Consider the following 14,378-nt stretch of genomic DNA (forward strand, 5'->3'; position numbering starts at 1 on the left):
AAATCTTGATACAACCACCGGATCTTAATCGTATCCCTTCACTTAAGTCAATAAATATAAGGATTTTACTTGGTAAAGTGGTAGGTATTTACTTACTTGGATAGGAGAAAGAAAAAGTATTTTCATTAGCCTAATGGTGAATAGGAATGTGTACGGTCCAACTAAGGACTATGGGAAATAAACTGAACTAAATGGTGCATGCGGCCACTTGATCCAAATTATAATTCATCTATGTAACTGATATAAAATACAGTACTGAAATTTGGTTGTCTTGTAATGAAGAGATACATCATTTATGGGCTGTAGTCTAAGCTGAAGCTAGTATAATAACAACTGGGTGAAAAACATTAATGTTTTGCAGTAATATTATTCATTACCTTTGTTATTAGTTGTACTGGTCCATTGATAATCTTAGGGGATTGTTAAATCTTAGGGCTTTGATTAATGTTCATGCTAGACATTAATATAATCTGTGCTTCATTAAACTTTCAAAAACTTTACCCAAGTTTAATATTTGTTTATTATTAAAGTTTCTAGAGAAAAGAAATTGAGCTGGGTAGAGTTAGTAATACTGTAAATTACAAAAAGGGTGAATGAAATATTTAAACACAAATGAAATATTTTAAACATAGATTTTGTACATACCTGCTAATTTTTAATCATCAGATGTGTGTGGAGAATGCATACCATGATGAAAAACACACAGATGAAAAGATGGAATCAACATGTAAAGAAAGAGAGAAAAAAAGAAAATCCTTAATTAGTTTATTAATCTATATCTTGAATGTAAAGCTCTGTCTACACTATCAAACCAGTTAGACAAAAAAGTGTGATATGCCCAACCGCCGAAATATGGTAGTGATATGACATTATCATGTCCATATATGGGCACATCACATTTTTTTGTCACACAAAGTTTGAGTAGATCCATTGGTGTGCGCTCCCCTTTGACAGAGAGAAATTATGAACTCATTTTTTATATATATTTTTTTAAACATTTTTGAGCGCTCCCAAGATTTAAAAAATCTACTCCTGATGAATTTTTATATTATACTGCAATACAAATTATTTCCGTTTCAAATGTAAAATGCTCTGGATTATATTATATTGCCACTGTGTCAAAATTCACTCATTTCATCACTGAACTTTGTATACCTTTGATCAGCAATATTTACGATCGTAAAAAAAGCGTGATGGCGTATATTCATAACATTCTTAAATCAAGTAGCTGAATTATTGATCAAGCAATTAACAAATCATGTGGACAACCAAACTTTGAATCATTGTTTAAATTTATTCAATTCTAGCCATAATTCAATTGGTTTGTAAAAATAAGAATTGTAACCTAACTAAAGATAATAATATATAATTGTACATTAGTCATTTTGTAAAAAGAAATGATTTGAATGAATGTTTAAGATTTTCAAATATTGAGTTTTAGAGGAACCATATTGAAACATATTAGATGAACCACATTGTACCATTTCCAAACAGTAGTATCTTTGAAATCAGCAACTTTTAAATCTCAACTTTTAAATTTTTACTAAACAATTTGATTACTACACAAATTGAATCAATTTTTAAAATGGAAATTGTATTCCTTTCTTTTATTAAGTATTTTAATTTTTATATTGTATTAATTTATTTTCTTTAAATCTGGTAGTCAAGTGCTATACATTTGTATTGAAAATCCTCGATATTCAAATTTTCATCAAAAATGTTGTAATTAAATAAAAGGAAAATAAATAATATTAAAATCATTCATCCATCAACTCTTCTATTTTGAGATATTTTTTATATCCAGAATATTTCAACACAGCCAGCATTAATGCCTACAGTATTTATGTCTTTACTGCATACCTTTGCTAGGCCTAATGGTATTATATTTACACTAGTCACATCTCTCTTGTCAACAGCATGGTTGGTGTAGATTCTAGTGCTAAAGAGATTGCCATTTGCATACCATATATGGTGTTCATGCTGGTTTTAAGGCCAGGACATGAAAATATCTTAGTTTCTTTGTCCTTATTATGGATAAATTCTCTATAGTCTTACAGAGAATAACAACACCACTGAAAAGTGTGTTACTAGTCACCAAGGATTAAAATGTTTTATATTATTTAAACTCATAAAGGGAGATTTTCTATCACATTACATCAATCACATCAACAATGCACTGGTCATGTATTTTGAAACATGTCTTTGTAAAACCATGACAATTTTCCAGCAAACAAATGTTAGCATACTGTCAATTCTAAACCTAAACAACAAAATAATATTACTATACATCCTAGTGTCAAGATATTATACAACTCAAAATAGTATTGACCACCATTATCACAACACACCAGGTGGTACCGGATGTCCCTTATAACTAATTAAAATGTGACCTTATTAACAACAGTTGGTGTGTACAGAGGGCAACATTTTAACAATTAGTAAACAGCATTTTAATTACCAGAAAATTTCAATTCAGGTAATATAGTCTGTACAGACTATTTCTTATTTAATTAAATTCTTAATGACTGAAAAACTGTGGATTTATATAGATTATATTAAAATGATATAAGGTAGAATTTAATAGTTCATTTCGTTGAGATAGTAGGTGTCTTCAAGACTTTTCGTAACTGGGACTTTATTTCATTTGTTTTGGCCTATTACAAATTTGCTTTTTAATGACTTCATAAAAATATATTGTGAGTGATGAAAAAAGATTTGTGAGGGAAAAAGGATAATAGTCAAGCCTCATGTATTCACTAATAATAATATATGAACTTTTAATTACAATTTAGAAATATTTTTGTGGACAAAAAATATTTGTTATCAATAGTTTATCAGTCACCATTTAGTGTTAAATAAAAAAATGTAATTTGATATCCATAAATGACACCAACAAATTGTCCAATTTCACGCTAGAATGTGAATGTTGAAGGATGTGAAAAGGAAAAATCACATCATTAGAAAGGTGATATTTGGCAAATCGTTATCATGTAATTGAACCTTGACATGACGATAACAATGTAAAACACACTTTTATTAATTTAGAAGTGTTATACTTGCTATAGTATAACTGGTTTAAAATAATATTGTATTCTATTGACAGGAATTAGTAGTAATAGTAACTGTCTTAACATAGATATGAACATACTGCTTTGGACAATAAGGAAAGGTGCTTGAAATCAACTGATGGTTCTAGGAAATTAAACTAAAGCCCAAGACAAACAAGGACATTTATTAGAAAATAGGAAAAGCACATAGGTAAATACTACTGTATTAGTACTATACAAACATCCGTAAGCTTAGGTAAAGCAGTTATAACACATTAGACTAAACCACATAAATTCCAGCTTTAACAAAACAAAAGATTTAGATTTTGAGGACTTATACTAAAATTGGACCGTAAGTAAAAATGTCAAGAGGATCCAGATGTAGAGCTAACTACTAGCTATACACAAAGTTACAAAACATCTTTTATTAATACAACAGTATAATTTAAACGCTAATTAACATGGGTGCTTGGTAAGGTTGAACTTAACATGGTTAACTGAAAAAAAATTAAGATGGGAGAAAAACCCTATGCACCGAAGACAACTATATATCTGATAAGATAACAATATCGTAAAAAACAATAATACCTTCTGTAATTCCTTTTGCAACATAAGCATCTGTAACAATGGTTGTTGATGTTGTTGTTGAACAAAAACCATGTTCCCCATTCCATGGTGTGCTGAAGATGATGTTGCTGCCATTGGAAGACAAAACGGTAGCTTATTTCCGGACGTTTTCGCAGCCAAAGCGGCAGCTGTTACTGGCATTGTCATCTCCTTCATAATATTACTAGTGGTTAACATTAAATTGTGTTTTTTCTACGGTTTATATAAGTAATCGTAAAGTATTTTTCTATGGAATATCCAATCGTTTCAATACCAGTTTTATTGCCTGATAGGATTAAATTAATCAATGCTGTCGTATCATTCCTGTTACAAACAAATCTGCTGATATTTAAGTTGACCCTACTGAAGAATACGATCACAAATTTGATTAACTTCCCTGAAACTAATCAGTATGCTAGCGCCGAGCACGATACCAGACCGGTGTTATGTTACTTGTGTAATTGCGTGTTCAGGCTGGAGAAGAATTCAATCAGAATTTGAGTTGTTTCAAAAAACAACATGTATTTACTCTACACGTCCATCCAGGATTGTGTGCTATCATAACATAGCCATTAGTAAGCTAGAAACAAGTAAGGTTGAAGGTAGCTCACTGAGTGAGATTAATACAGCTCAAATGTTCAGCTTTGTCAGTGTACAGTAATTGCAGAGCCAGCAATACAGCCTGTCTTATTCTCAGCTAATCACACGGCTACAGTAAAAGTCCCTTTGTGTTGTCTACTCACTGACTCGTATAGCCTATACCACACGGAATAATTACTTATCCCAATCTGTGATCAGTGTGCAGAGATGATGATGACATAACAGATAGTACCACTGGGGGATGTAGAATATCTCCCTCTCATCAACAATTAAGCTGGTGCGGTCTTCAAGAGGTCTGTTAATTACGAAGTAATCTGCCTGGCTTTTGATATTCAAATGAAGGTTTTCACATTACTACCACTTTGAGTGGACACAAAGACGAGAGATTGAATCACGTTTATTTACACAGACTTCCCTACTGTTTCAACATTGGCGCGTGGTCCTAATTTGCATAACAATCAAACCTTACAGGAAACACTTGAGCTGAATGAATAACTACTGATACCTTAACAAAAGGGGTACACATTGTACAGTTTAATAGCCCACTTATACAATGAACAGGGGTATCCCCAATTACCCAGCCATGGACAAAAACTCATCTGTGACTAATAAACCCTAAAAAGTACAAAAGAGTAACTGTAAATAATAACAAAAAACAGTAACAATAATGTATTGTTGTCATTCTACTCAAACTACTGATATTGCATTATCATAACAATTATTATCGTATGTACTTATGAATGTCAACAATTGCACACTGACTGTAATATTATATTATAGGCAGCTGTAAGAATTTGTTTTTGAATGAATGAAAAAAAGTAAAGAGAAGAACGTTTTGTTATCAAATAATTATAATGTTTGTCATTAATATGAATTGATATCCATGTCTAATTATGGAGTTTTTTTCTTTCATGTTTTTAATATTGACCTAAAATACAACCTATTTCTGTCTCTTGAAAGACTTTTTACATAAATTGTCTGAATAAAACTATTTTACACACAATAACATTACATATTTATTCAACCATTCCTTTAATAAACAATTATTTACCACCTTGAATCTATAAAAAAAAAAGTTGGTCATTGAAAATCTATGTTTTAACTAATTTTATGATTATGAATTATAATACCAAAGTGAATGGAAACCTTTGATCAAAATCAAAACAATTGTAAGGCCTAGCATGATAATCAGTGAGTATTCAAGCGTAAACAAATCACACAAATGACCTAGCATAGTATCTATGGTAACTAGTGAAAAACATTGGTCAGAATGAGCAGCTGGGCTTAACATGTAAGAAATGTCTAATCTGTTTACAATTGAATACAAAAATCGACAAAGAAGAACAGTCAATACTTATATATAAACTGTATATAATCTATAACCTCTTGCAGTATAAATAATCAAGAACTAAAAACATGAACAAAAGAGCGACATGAACAAAAGAGCAACATGAATAAGCAAAAATATAAACCTGTGAAAGGTGTTTGTGCCATTTATTGGAAATGAACCTAATAATTATGAAAGCGTTCAAGTTCAAATCTCACTTTCATCATTTTGGCAGATTTCCATAACTTCAATAAAAAAAGTGGATATGTCACTGATAAGTCCTTGGAAAACCATAAAAATCATCAATTAATGTATTCTTTATTTAGACATATTGGATTGCCAATAGCAAATTATTAAAGTCTGCTGTAACTAATAGGTGAATCCATTCACAAGACAAAATAACACATTCAAGAAGCTGTACATAAACTCTGTCTACACTATCAAACTAGTTTGACAAAAAAAGTGTGATGTTCCGAAGTATGGTAGTGATATACCCAAATATGGTAGTGATATTACGTTATCTGATGTCCATATATGGGTATATCACATTTTTTGTCAAATAAAGTTGGAAGTGTTGATTGTGAAACGATTTGAACCTGGTTCAGTAGCCAATCAACGTAACCACCAACCTTTTCTTCTCAATTATTTATGTAGATAGAAATGTAAAATATACTAAATACTTTCTTGCTTAATTTACACAAGACATTTTTAATAGATATGTCCGATTTGTGTTGTCTAAACATTTTAATATGATTGATTTATTTCATAAATTACAATGACATAAAAGTGATTGAATCTTAATTTAATTGAAATAAATTACAGTCAACTCTCCCAATACCGGACTCTCTGAAAACCAGAAACTCTCTCAATACCAGACTTTTTTTGAGGACCAAAAGGTCCCAAATTCATTTTTACCATTAAAAACACATTCCGAATACCAGACTTTCCGGAAAACCAGACTTATTTGGCCGGCCCAAAGGTGTCCGGTATTGGGAGAGTTGACTGTATATGGAATTTGAAAATAAAATTGATAAGGATGAAGGTTAATTGAAATAAATTGCAGAGAACTTTAGGAATTCAAAATATTGCTATGCTTGTTTAAACATTATTAATTCTAAAAAGCATAGGTTGAATACCAAACATGCAATCATGTACAGAGTAAAACCATATCAAATGTGATTGATTATATGGAGCATGCTCAGTGTGAGCTTGTCCTATGCAAATTTAGAGGGGGAAATGAGAGGATGAAAATAAGGAAGATAAAGAGGATAAAGAAAACATGAAAAGAGGAGGAGGAAAAAGATGAAAGAGATGTCCATAACAAATAAGATAGAGAGAGTCCATGATTAGTAGGAAGATTACCATAAGATGACAATAAGAAAGGAAGAAAATAAATGAATCTAAATGTATTGCAGTTGAAATTCAGTTATTTTAACCTTTAGGCTTATTTAATTACCTAGAAGACATTAGTACTTTTTAAGTTGACTGATTTCCTATTTAACATTTACTACCTTCTCAATAGAGAAAGTAAAACTGCATTAGGAAAATTAAATTTATCCATCTTTTGCGACAAAATTATACAATTTTTTATAAAACGTGTAATTGGTTTGAAATTGCATGACGTGACGATGATGCAAATTCATTTTTTAATAGGCTTATAACAAATTGGTTTGTGAACTACATAATTATTGAATATTGAATGTGTTGATACATTTTTGCTTTGAATATGTTATCTTCTAGTGACTTGGATGTGGAATAATTATACATAAAACAAATATTAACAACCTAGAAATTACAGTATCTTGAGACTAATTTTGGATCAGGCATGAACAATAAAAATGGTGGCGGGCTTCCACTCAAATCTAAGGATTAAGTTCAACATAGTTTTTATCATCTAGTAAGATGAGTAGGGGCAGGATAAAGAATTATAAAATGGGTGAGCTCCACCTTGTAAATGTCTATGGATTTACATACTATTTTAACTTACATAAGCTAAGATTTTAATTGACAAGGAAGACAGTTTTCAAGAACATAGTCTAAGTATCATTAGTTAGACATTGTAGGTAAATGTCAAAAATGCCAAACAGAGATTCTGTTTATAATGCCTGTAATCAATACATGTCATGAGATAATACTACGGATTTAAAAAATAATCCAAATTAAAATCAAACATTATCCATAATGCTTGTCACCATACATCATCATTTTGTATATGAGACTCCTTGAAAACTCTTCAGCTTAAAATGCCTAAATTACTCTATTATTAAGAAAAAATTTGGAAAACCAGACATTTTTTGTCGTGGTTTTAGGAGATTTGGTTATCGCAAGTCTTTTGTTTCGGTACCATAGAACAAATTTCTAATTTTTACCAAATACAATCCCGATATATAATCTACCATATCATTCTGTCTACAGTACTTTCCCAAAATGAAGGCTTGTATCTGTGTATGTACAATACTTGTGATGGAAAAGATGACACACCTTTTCTTAGCAAGATAATGGAATAATGTTTATTAGAGATCAAAATAAAAAGAGATTATGATCATTAAAATGATTGAACATCAAGCTTGACACATGTTAAAAGATTAGCCGACCTTTAAAAGGTACTACAGGATAGACAATATCAAGACTGCTTTACGTATCAAAATCTTTTGTCCAATTATCAATTATGTAAATCACTACTTTGTGTACAATTTCTATGGTTGATTGTTGATGATAAAGACTTCATCTTCATTATCATTTACTTTTCTAGAATTTCAAGTAATAGTTTCATTACTGGTAATAAATCTTATCTGCTCTATTTAACGCCTCATCTTTCCAATCATCAATATTCTTAATTAAAATACACTATGATGCTGTCAACAAAGAATATAGTGCATTGCCAAGGAGCTGTCAATTTGGAGTTCAAAGGTTACCACTAACTTCTGCTGAATAAACAGTTTACATTATCTTTGATAAATTTTATATTTAGCATATTCTATAGATTAGTAGCTTAATAATGATAATATATATCATCAAGGGCAGATCCATCTCAACTCCACACATCCCATTCCACCCCCTCTAATTTGGAAAATGACTGTGCAAAAGATAGGACAAATAGTTAAGATTAGCACTTTTTTCAAATTGAAATACTTTCTGGGAAATAAAACATTTTGGAGTACTACAGCTCAGTGTTGTCTGGTTATGAGAAATACTATAAAAAACATTTTGAGATTGAGATTTATGAGACTTTCTTGTGAATAGTAATTTATGAAGTTATAGTTACATCTCTGATTACTCTCTGTTCAATGAATGAATTTGCTTTACATTATGCATTTAAGTTATGTTATAATTGATATAAAAAAAATTCTAAAAAAAAACGTTTTTTTGTGTACTTTTGAACTATTTTGATTAAATTTGACATTTTAAATATCAGTACATTCACTGCCTGCTGCGATGTCATAGCATAGAGCCATGAAGTGTCATCAAGTCAGATAATACACTATAGCTTTTTCTTATATAAAGGTTATGTAATACTGAATTGCTTTTATTTACTACCATTCATGTTATTGTGGAAGCAATACATAAGTGATGAATTTGATGAAAGAGCGTAATATATTAATATAGACTCTTAAAGCACACAGATATTATAATTTATCTCCATGGTTAGAGTTTTAACAATCAGTTCAACCTGAATGGAGATGACAATTATGTCTCATTGGGCCTGTTTCTGCTGCAACTGCTCAAAATACGGTATAAAAATACGGTATTTTTTATACCGTATTTTTTAGTACCCCGTTTCTGCTAACAATACTTCTTGGGTGGTCGTGTTAAATTTCATCTTTTTTACCCAAATTGCCATTCATTTATTTGATCGATAATTAAAAGTCGCAATAAAGGAAGTTTTACGTCTCACTTTCAACAGCCTAGCTCTAGTGATAGAGATGTTGTGAGAGCACAGAAACATCGTAATGGGGACAATTAATTCGTTCCCTCCCCGAGTTATTGTATTTTGCAATGTTGTACTGCTTTCGCAGGCTCTTCAGCTTTGAGTTTACTTGCTTTGGAGACAAGTCTATTCCATACTCCTGCTTTTTTATTTTAGAAATGTCTTTATAAATGTGGTTGTCCCTTTTATTACCTTTTAGTTGGCCAGACATTTTAGCTTCCCCACACAAATTTATTTAGTAAAACTGTGACGTCTTCGCTCCACATTTTCGCCGAATATATATATACACGCGTGTAAAACAGCTGACAGCGACAGAAAATAAAAACACGAATGTTGACCTTTTGTCATGTAAAAAAAAAAATACGGTATTTTTTATTGGCAGCAGAAACGGGTACAAAAAATACGGTATAAATTTGTAAATACCGTATTTTATCCACAAATTTTGTGGGGAAAATACGGTATACAAAATACGGTATATTTTTTATTAGCGCAGTTTCTGCTGCCAAAAATATACCGTATATATACGGTATTCAAAAAATACCGTATAATATACGGTATTTAGTTGGCAGCAGAAACAGGGCCATACAGTGAATCCTAATGTTTACCACCTATCACTAAACAAACATTTATCCCCACTGAAACATTGTATCATACATACAACAAAAGCAACCACAGGAAAAGCAAATAATCTCTATGTAACAACAAATATAACTGAAGTTAAAAACAAACATTACAAAGGTATTAAATCTTTTTTTTCTCTGTCATCTAACACAACTTCAATCCCATCCAACAAAATTGAATGAATTTCAGACTCAAATGATGTATTTGTCACAATAGAAAGCAATTCACAAAGGTCTCATCTTTCTTCAGGATGTCCTTTTCCATTTAATTGATTTTCTTGCAATGTTTTTGATTGAATTTTCCAGACCAAAATATCAAATATTGATTCACAATTCTGAATAAAGAAAAATCTCATCTGTATAAACCTCTGTCTGTTATTGGTGTTAACACAATACCTTTTTGAATTTTGAAAAATGAATTTTTTTTATATTACGTTTTAGAATTTGCATTGTATTTTCCCAGATCACACTTTCTTTAAAATTCTGATTTCTATCATAGAGATATTATAGTTTCTATTAAATGTCGTGGAACTTATTCACATTCTTTTTTCCTGTGAGGCTGCTATAAAATCAATTTTCACTGTCAGTAAAGTTTTGTTTGTTTTTACAGAAAAATATTATATTAAAAAAGGAGAAAAACTTGAGTGTTATCTTTTATTAGGAAATGGTAAAATAATGAGTTTAATAGAATAGATAGGATTTTTTTCAAAATTTCAATATGTTTTCTTGTTCATTAATTTTAAAATAATATATAATTAATAAAGAACTGGGAAAATGGAAACTAAAGAAATATTATTATTATTATTGTTTATTATCTTTAGACTATGGGCCTGTTCGTAGGGGTTGAAAATACCAGCTTATTCCCGATTTCCGTTCGCGTGGCCCAATTAACTTTTGCCTCAGGCTACAAAAAATTCGAGGTAAAATGTTCACCAAATTTGCAGGTTATTTCAGCGATAATCCAATTATACTCGGCCTTCGAGGATAATAAATCTCCGATAGAGGCAATGTGTCAAATTTTGACAAACGTTCGCTGCCTAGGCCCGTCATTTCTCCTACGAAGCTCTTCCATACACGCTTCGAGAGCGATCGTCAGCTGGTGCTGTCCTTGTTGGTGTAGACCGTTTAGGAATACACCCCGTTTAGGAATACACCCCGTTTAGTAGTAGGCCTAGCTGGTCGGTGGTGTTTCCGTCAAATTCTTCGCCAATGAGTAAAATAATGGTCGTCAGGAGAAGGCATATTTCGGCAGGATTATCGGCGTTAAGAGGCATAAGGTTTGTCGCAAGGATAAGCAGTGTAAAAGGTAGCAAGTAATTGTTATTGTAAAGAAAGATCGCGAGTAAAAAATATACAACACGAAACTAGCGTGCGAAAATGGGGTCGTAGGTTGTAAAGACAACTGACCTTAAAACGTAATTTCCGGTTTGTGATTCGTCGATTAAGCATTTAAGCGGTTAAATATTTCAAGTACGAACAACGCTCAATTTATAACCCGAGGCATGGGTGAAATTAAGCGCTTATTTTAACCACCGTACGAACACGACCTATGTTTTCATTATTGATTTTTATCTACGGTTATACTGTCATTCAAAAATATTAAAATAAATATGATTTAAACCCTCTTTTAGGAGTAGCCTTATAAACTGGGCCACATAACATTGTGTCATAGTTATTATGAATAGATGACAATGACATGCCCGATGACCCTGAACTATTGCTTCACTGCCCTGGTATCTATGGTTACTGTAATGAAACCTCATTCGCAGTGTCTTTCAAGTATGCACAGAGAATCTGAATAAACAAATCCATCTGACTGAAAATGTTAATGCAAACAAAGTATCCTCCTCATGAATATTCAATAAGTTTAATCAGCCAATTTAAATAATTATTTCATCCATGAGGGTTATTTATCAATCAATACAACATATTTAACTTTGTCCAACATTTCAATGATCAGCACCAATCTAATAAATCTGTTTTGAATATACTGTACTTGTGTACTACTACTAGTGTTGTAATGTGGATTTTGCTTTCTTCTTATGTTTTTAGCATCAAATTCAAACATTATATTGCAAAAGAAAAAATAAAATAAACCACGCCTTCAAAACATTTCCTTCCCTGTCAAGGAATTAATATTTAATGGAAATTTTATAGTCAGGTTCAAAAGTGCATTCACACACTGTCAGTGTAACAAAAGTTCCTGTCCGAGATTTGCATAGGCTAGCCTACATACAGTATCTCCTTTAAACGTCAGGTGGACATGGTGAACAATTATCACCCACACCTACAATAAATGTTATATTAGGTCCAGGCTAGGAAAATGTCTAGTAAGGAAACATAATTAAATGTACATAGACAAATAAATCCACTCTAGCAAAGTTACTGTCCATCAACAAACATGATGACATTGCCAATTAGGACTAAAATTACTTGACCATGCCATGTGCTAAACGAATAAACGACAACATGCGTCACACTTTTGGATAAATGACCTAGCCTACAATGGTAATCAAAAATAGATCTTTTTAGAAAATCAAACTCATTAATGGATTACTCATACAAATATTGACCACATCATCACATTATCAATTATTAAAATCTTACCGATAAAAATACAACTGGCATCTTTGATGAGGATTTGACCCAAGGGTTGACCTGTGAGATGATATTCATTTTCCAGTATAGTCCAAGGCTGTTTTTCTTTTTTCTTACACTGATTTACTGAATAGGAGATTGCCTCCCTTATCAGAGGAACTTAATTTTCCAATATTTGAACCACTGATAAAAAGATTGTTCTGGCTTAGATCTCCTTTAGAGCAAACAAGCTTATGAGAACTCCTCAATTATATCCACTAAATATTCAATGACGTAAAATCTTGTGCAAAAAAGATTACAATTTTCAGCATGAACAAGTTGTTTTTAAAACTTCTCACTTCACTAATTTGGAGAAGAAGGTCGTTGTCATTTAGCAGAACCAATCACATTGCTTGAAAACTTACTCACTTGGTCACATGATATCGTTGGGGATCAAGTTTGATGGTTGCTCCTCAGTAATTTGAGCCAAGTGGTTAGTGATTGGTGCTAAATGGAATTTGAGAACAGCAGGGAATTTGGATAAATTTCTATTATACATTCTTTGTTGTTTAGTAGTTAGTTTTGGTTGAAAATTTTTTTTTATGAAAGAAAGTTATAAATAAATTAAAGACACCAATCAAGTGTTGTATCTGTTTTAAAGTTAAGTTGCTATTATTTTTATAATTATTATTAACAAATAACATCATTGCAGTTCAAACAATTAATTTTTTTTTTTAATGTTTAAATATACAGTAGTACAGTATAGAGTTTGATTATTCATTTGTTTTTACAACTTATAGTATTATATATAAAAGTTACATATCTACCTGGGTGTGATAGATAAAAAGACAAAATATATAAAGTCAATAAAACTTAATGAAACAGGAGCAAATGCAAGATGGAGATTTTAAAAATAAATTATTTTCTAAAATATCAATAAAATAATAGAATTATCAGGGTAATTATATTTATTGAAAGATTTAAATTTATTTCCTAAAGACAATACAAAACATGCACAGCAAATTTGTCTTATAATACAGTGGGCTCTTCACTTACAGCAAGAATATGCCCTAGGCATGATTGACTGAAATTGAAATTAACAAAGGGCCTGTTTCTGCTAACTACGGTATAAAATACGGTATTTTTTATACCGTATTTTTTAGTACCCCTTTTCTGCTAACAATACTTCTTGGGTGGTCGTGTTAAATTTCATCCTTTTTACCCAAATTGCCATTCATTTATTTGGTCGATAATTAAAAGTCGCAATAAAAGAAGTTTTACGTCTCACTTTCAACAGCCTAGCCCTAGTGATAGAGATGTTGTGATAGCACAGAAACATCGTAATGGGGACAAGTAATTCGTTCCCTCCCCGAGGCTCTTCAGCTTTGAATTTACTTGCTTGGAGACAAGTCTTCGTACTCCTGCTGCTTTATTTTTTTTTAGAAATGTCTTTATAAATGTGGTTGTCCCTTTTATTACCGGACATCACCACCCCCTCCTTCCCCACCACCTCTTTCCCCACACAGATTTATAGAGTAAATACTGTGACGTCTTCGCTCCACATTTTCTTGGCAGCAGAAACAGGGCCAAAGAGAAAAGACATATTATTAGAGTAATAGTATAAAATGTTATAATCAAGACTTTAAAACAACTATTATCTGATTGAATAAAAC

General features: G+C 31.3%; 1 protein-coding gene across 5 annotated transcripts in view; it reads right to left on the bottom strand.

Moving 5' to 3' along the window:
• Window positions 1-14,378, bottom strand: part of LOC140060975 (RNA binding protein fox-1 homolog 3-like) — a 67,439-nt gene that overhangs the window by 45,467 nt on the left and 7,594 nt on the right. Inside the window, exon 1 of one of the 5 annotated variants that reach the window (XM_072107394.1) lies at window positions 12,736-13,307. The exons of 1 other annotated variant lie outside the window; for it this stretch is intronic. In XM_072107394.1, the coding sequence (XP_071963495.1) occupies window positions 12,736-12,804 (69 nt within the window). In that variant the 5' untranslated portion in view covers window positions 12,805-13,307. Of the gene's footprint in view, window positions 1-3,635; window positions 5,069-12,735; window positions 13,308-14,378 lie in introns of those variants that run through there. 3 more of the 5 variants (XM_072107359.1, XM_072107356.1, XM_072107372.1) reach the window with 3 other exon arrangements.

This window comes from Antedon mediterranea, chromosome 1 (assembly GCF_964355755.1).
Source record: "Antedon mediterranea chromosome 1, ecAntMedi1.1, whole genome shotgun sequence".
Classification (NCBI taxonomy): Eukaryota; Metazoa; Echinodermata; class Crinoidea; order Comatulida; family Antedonidae; genus Antedon; species Antedon mediterranea.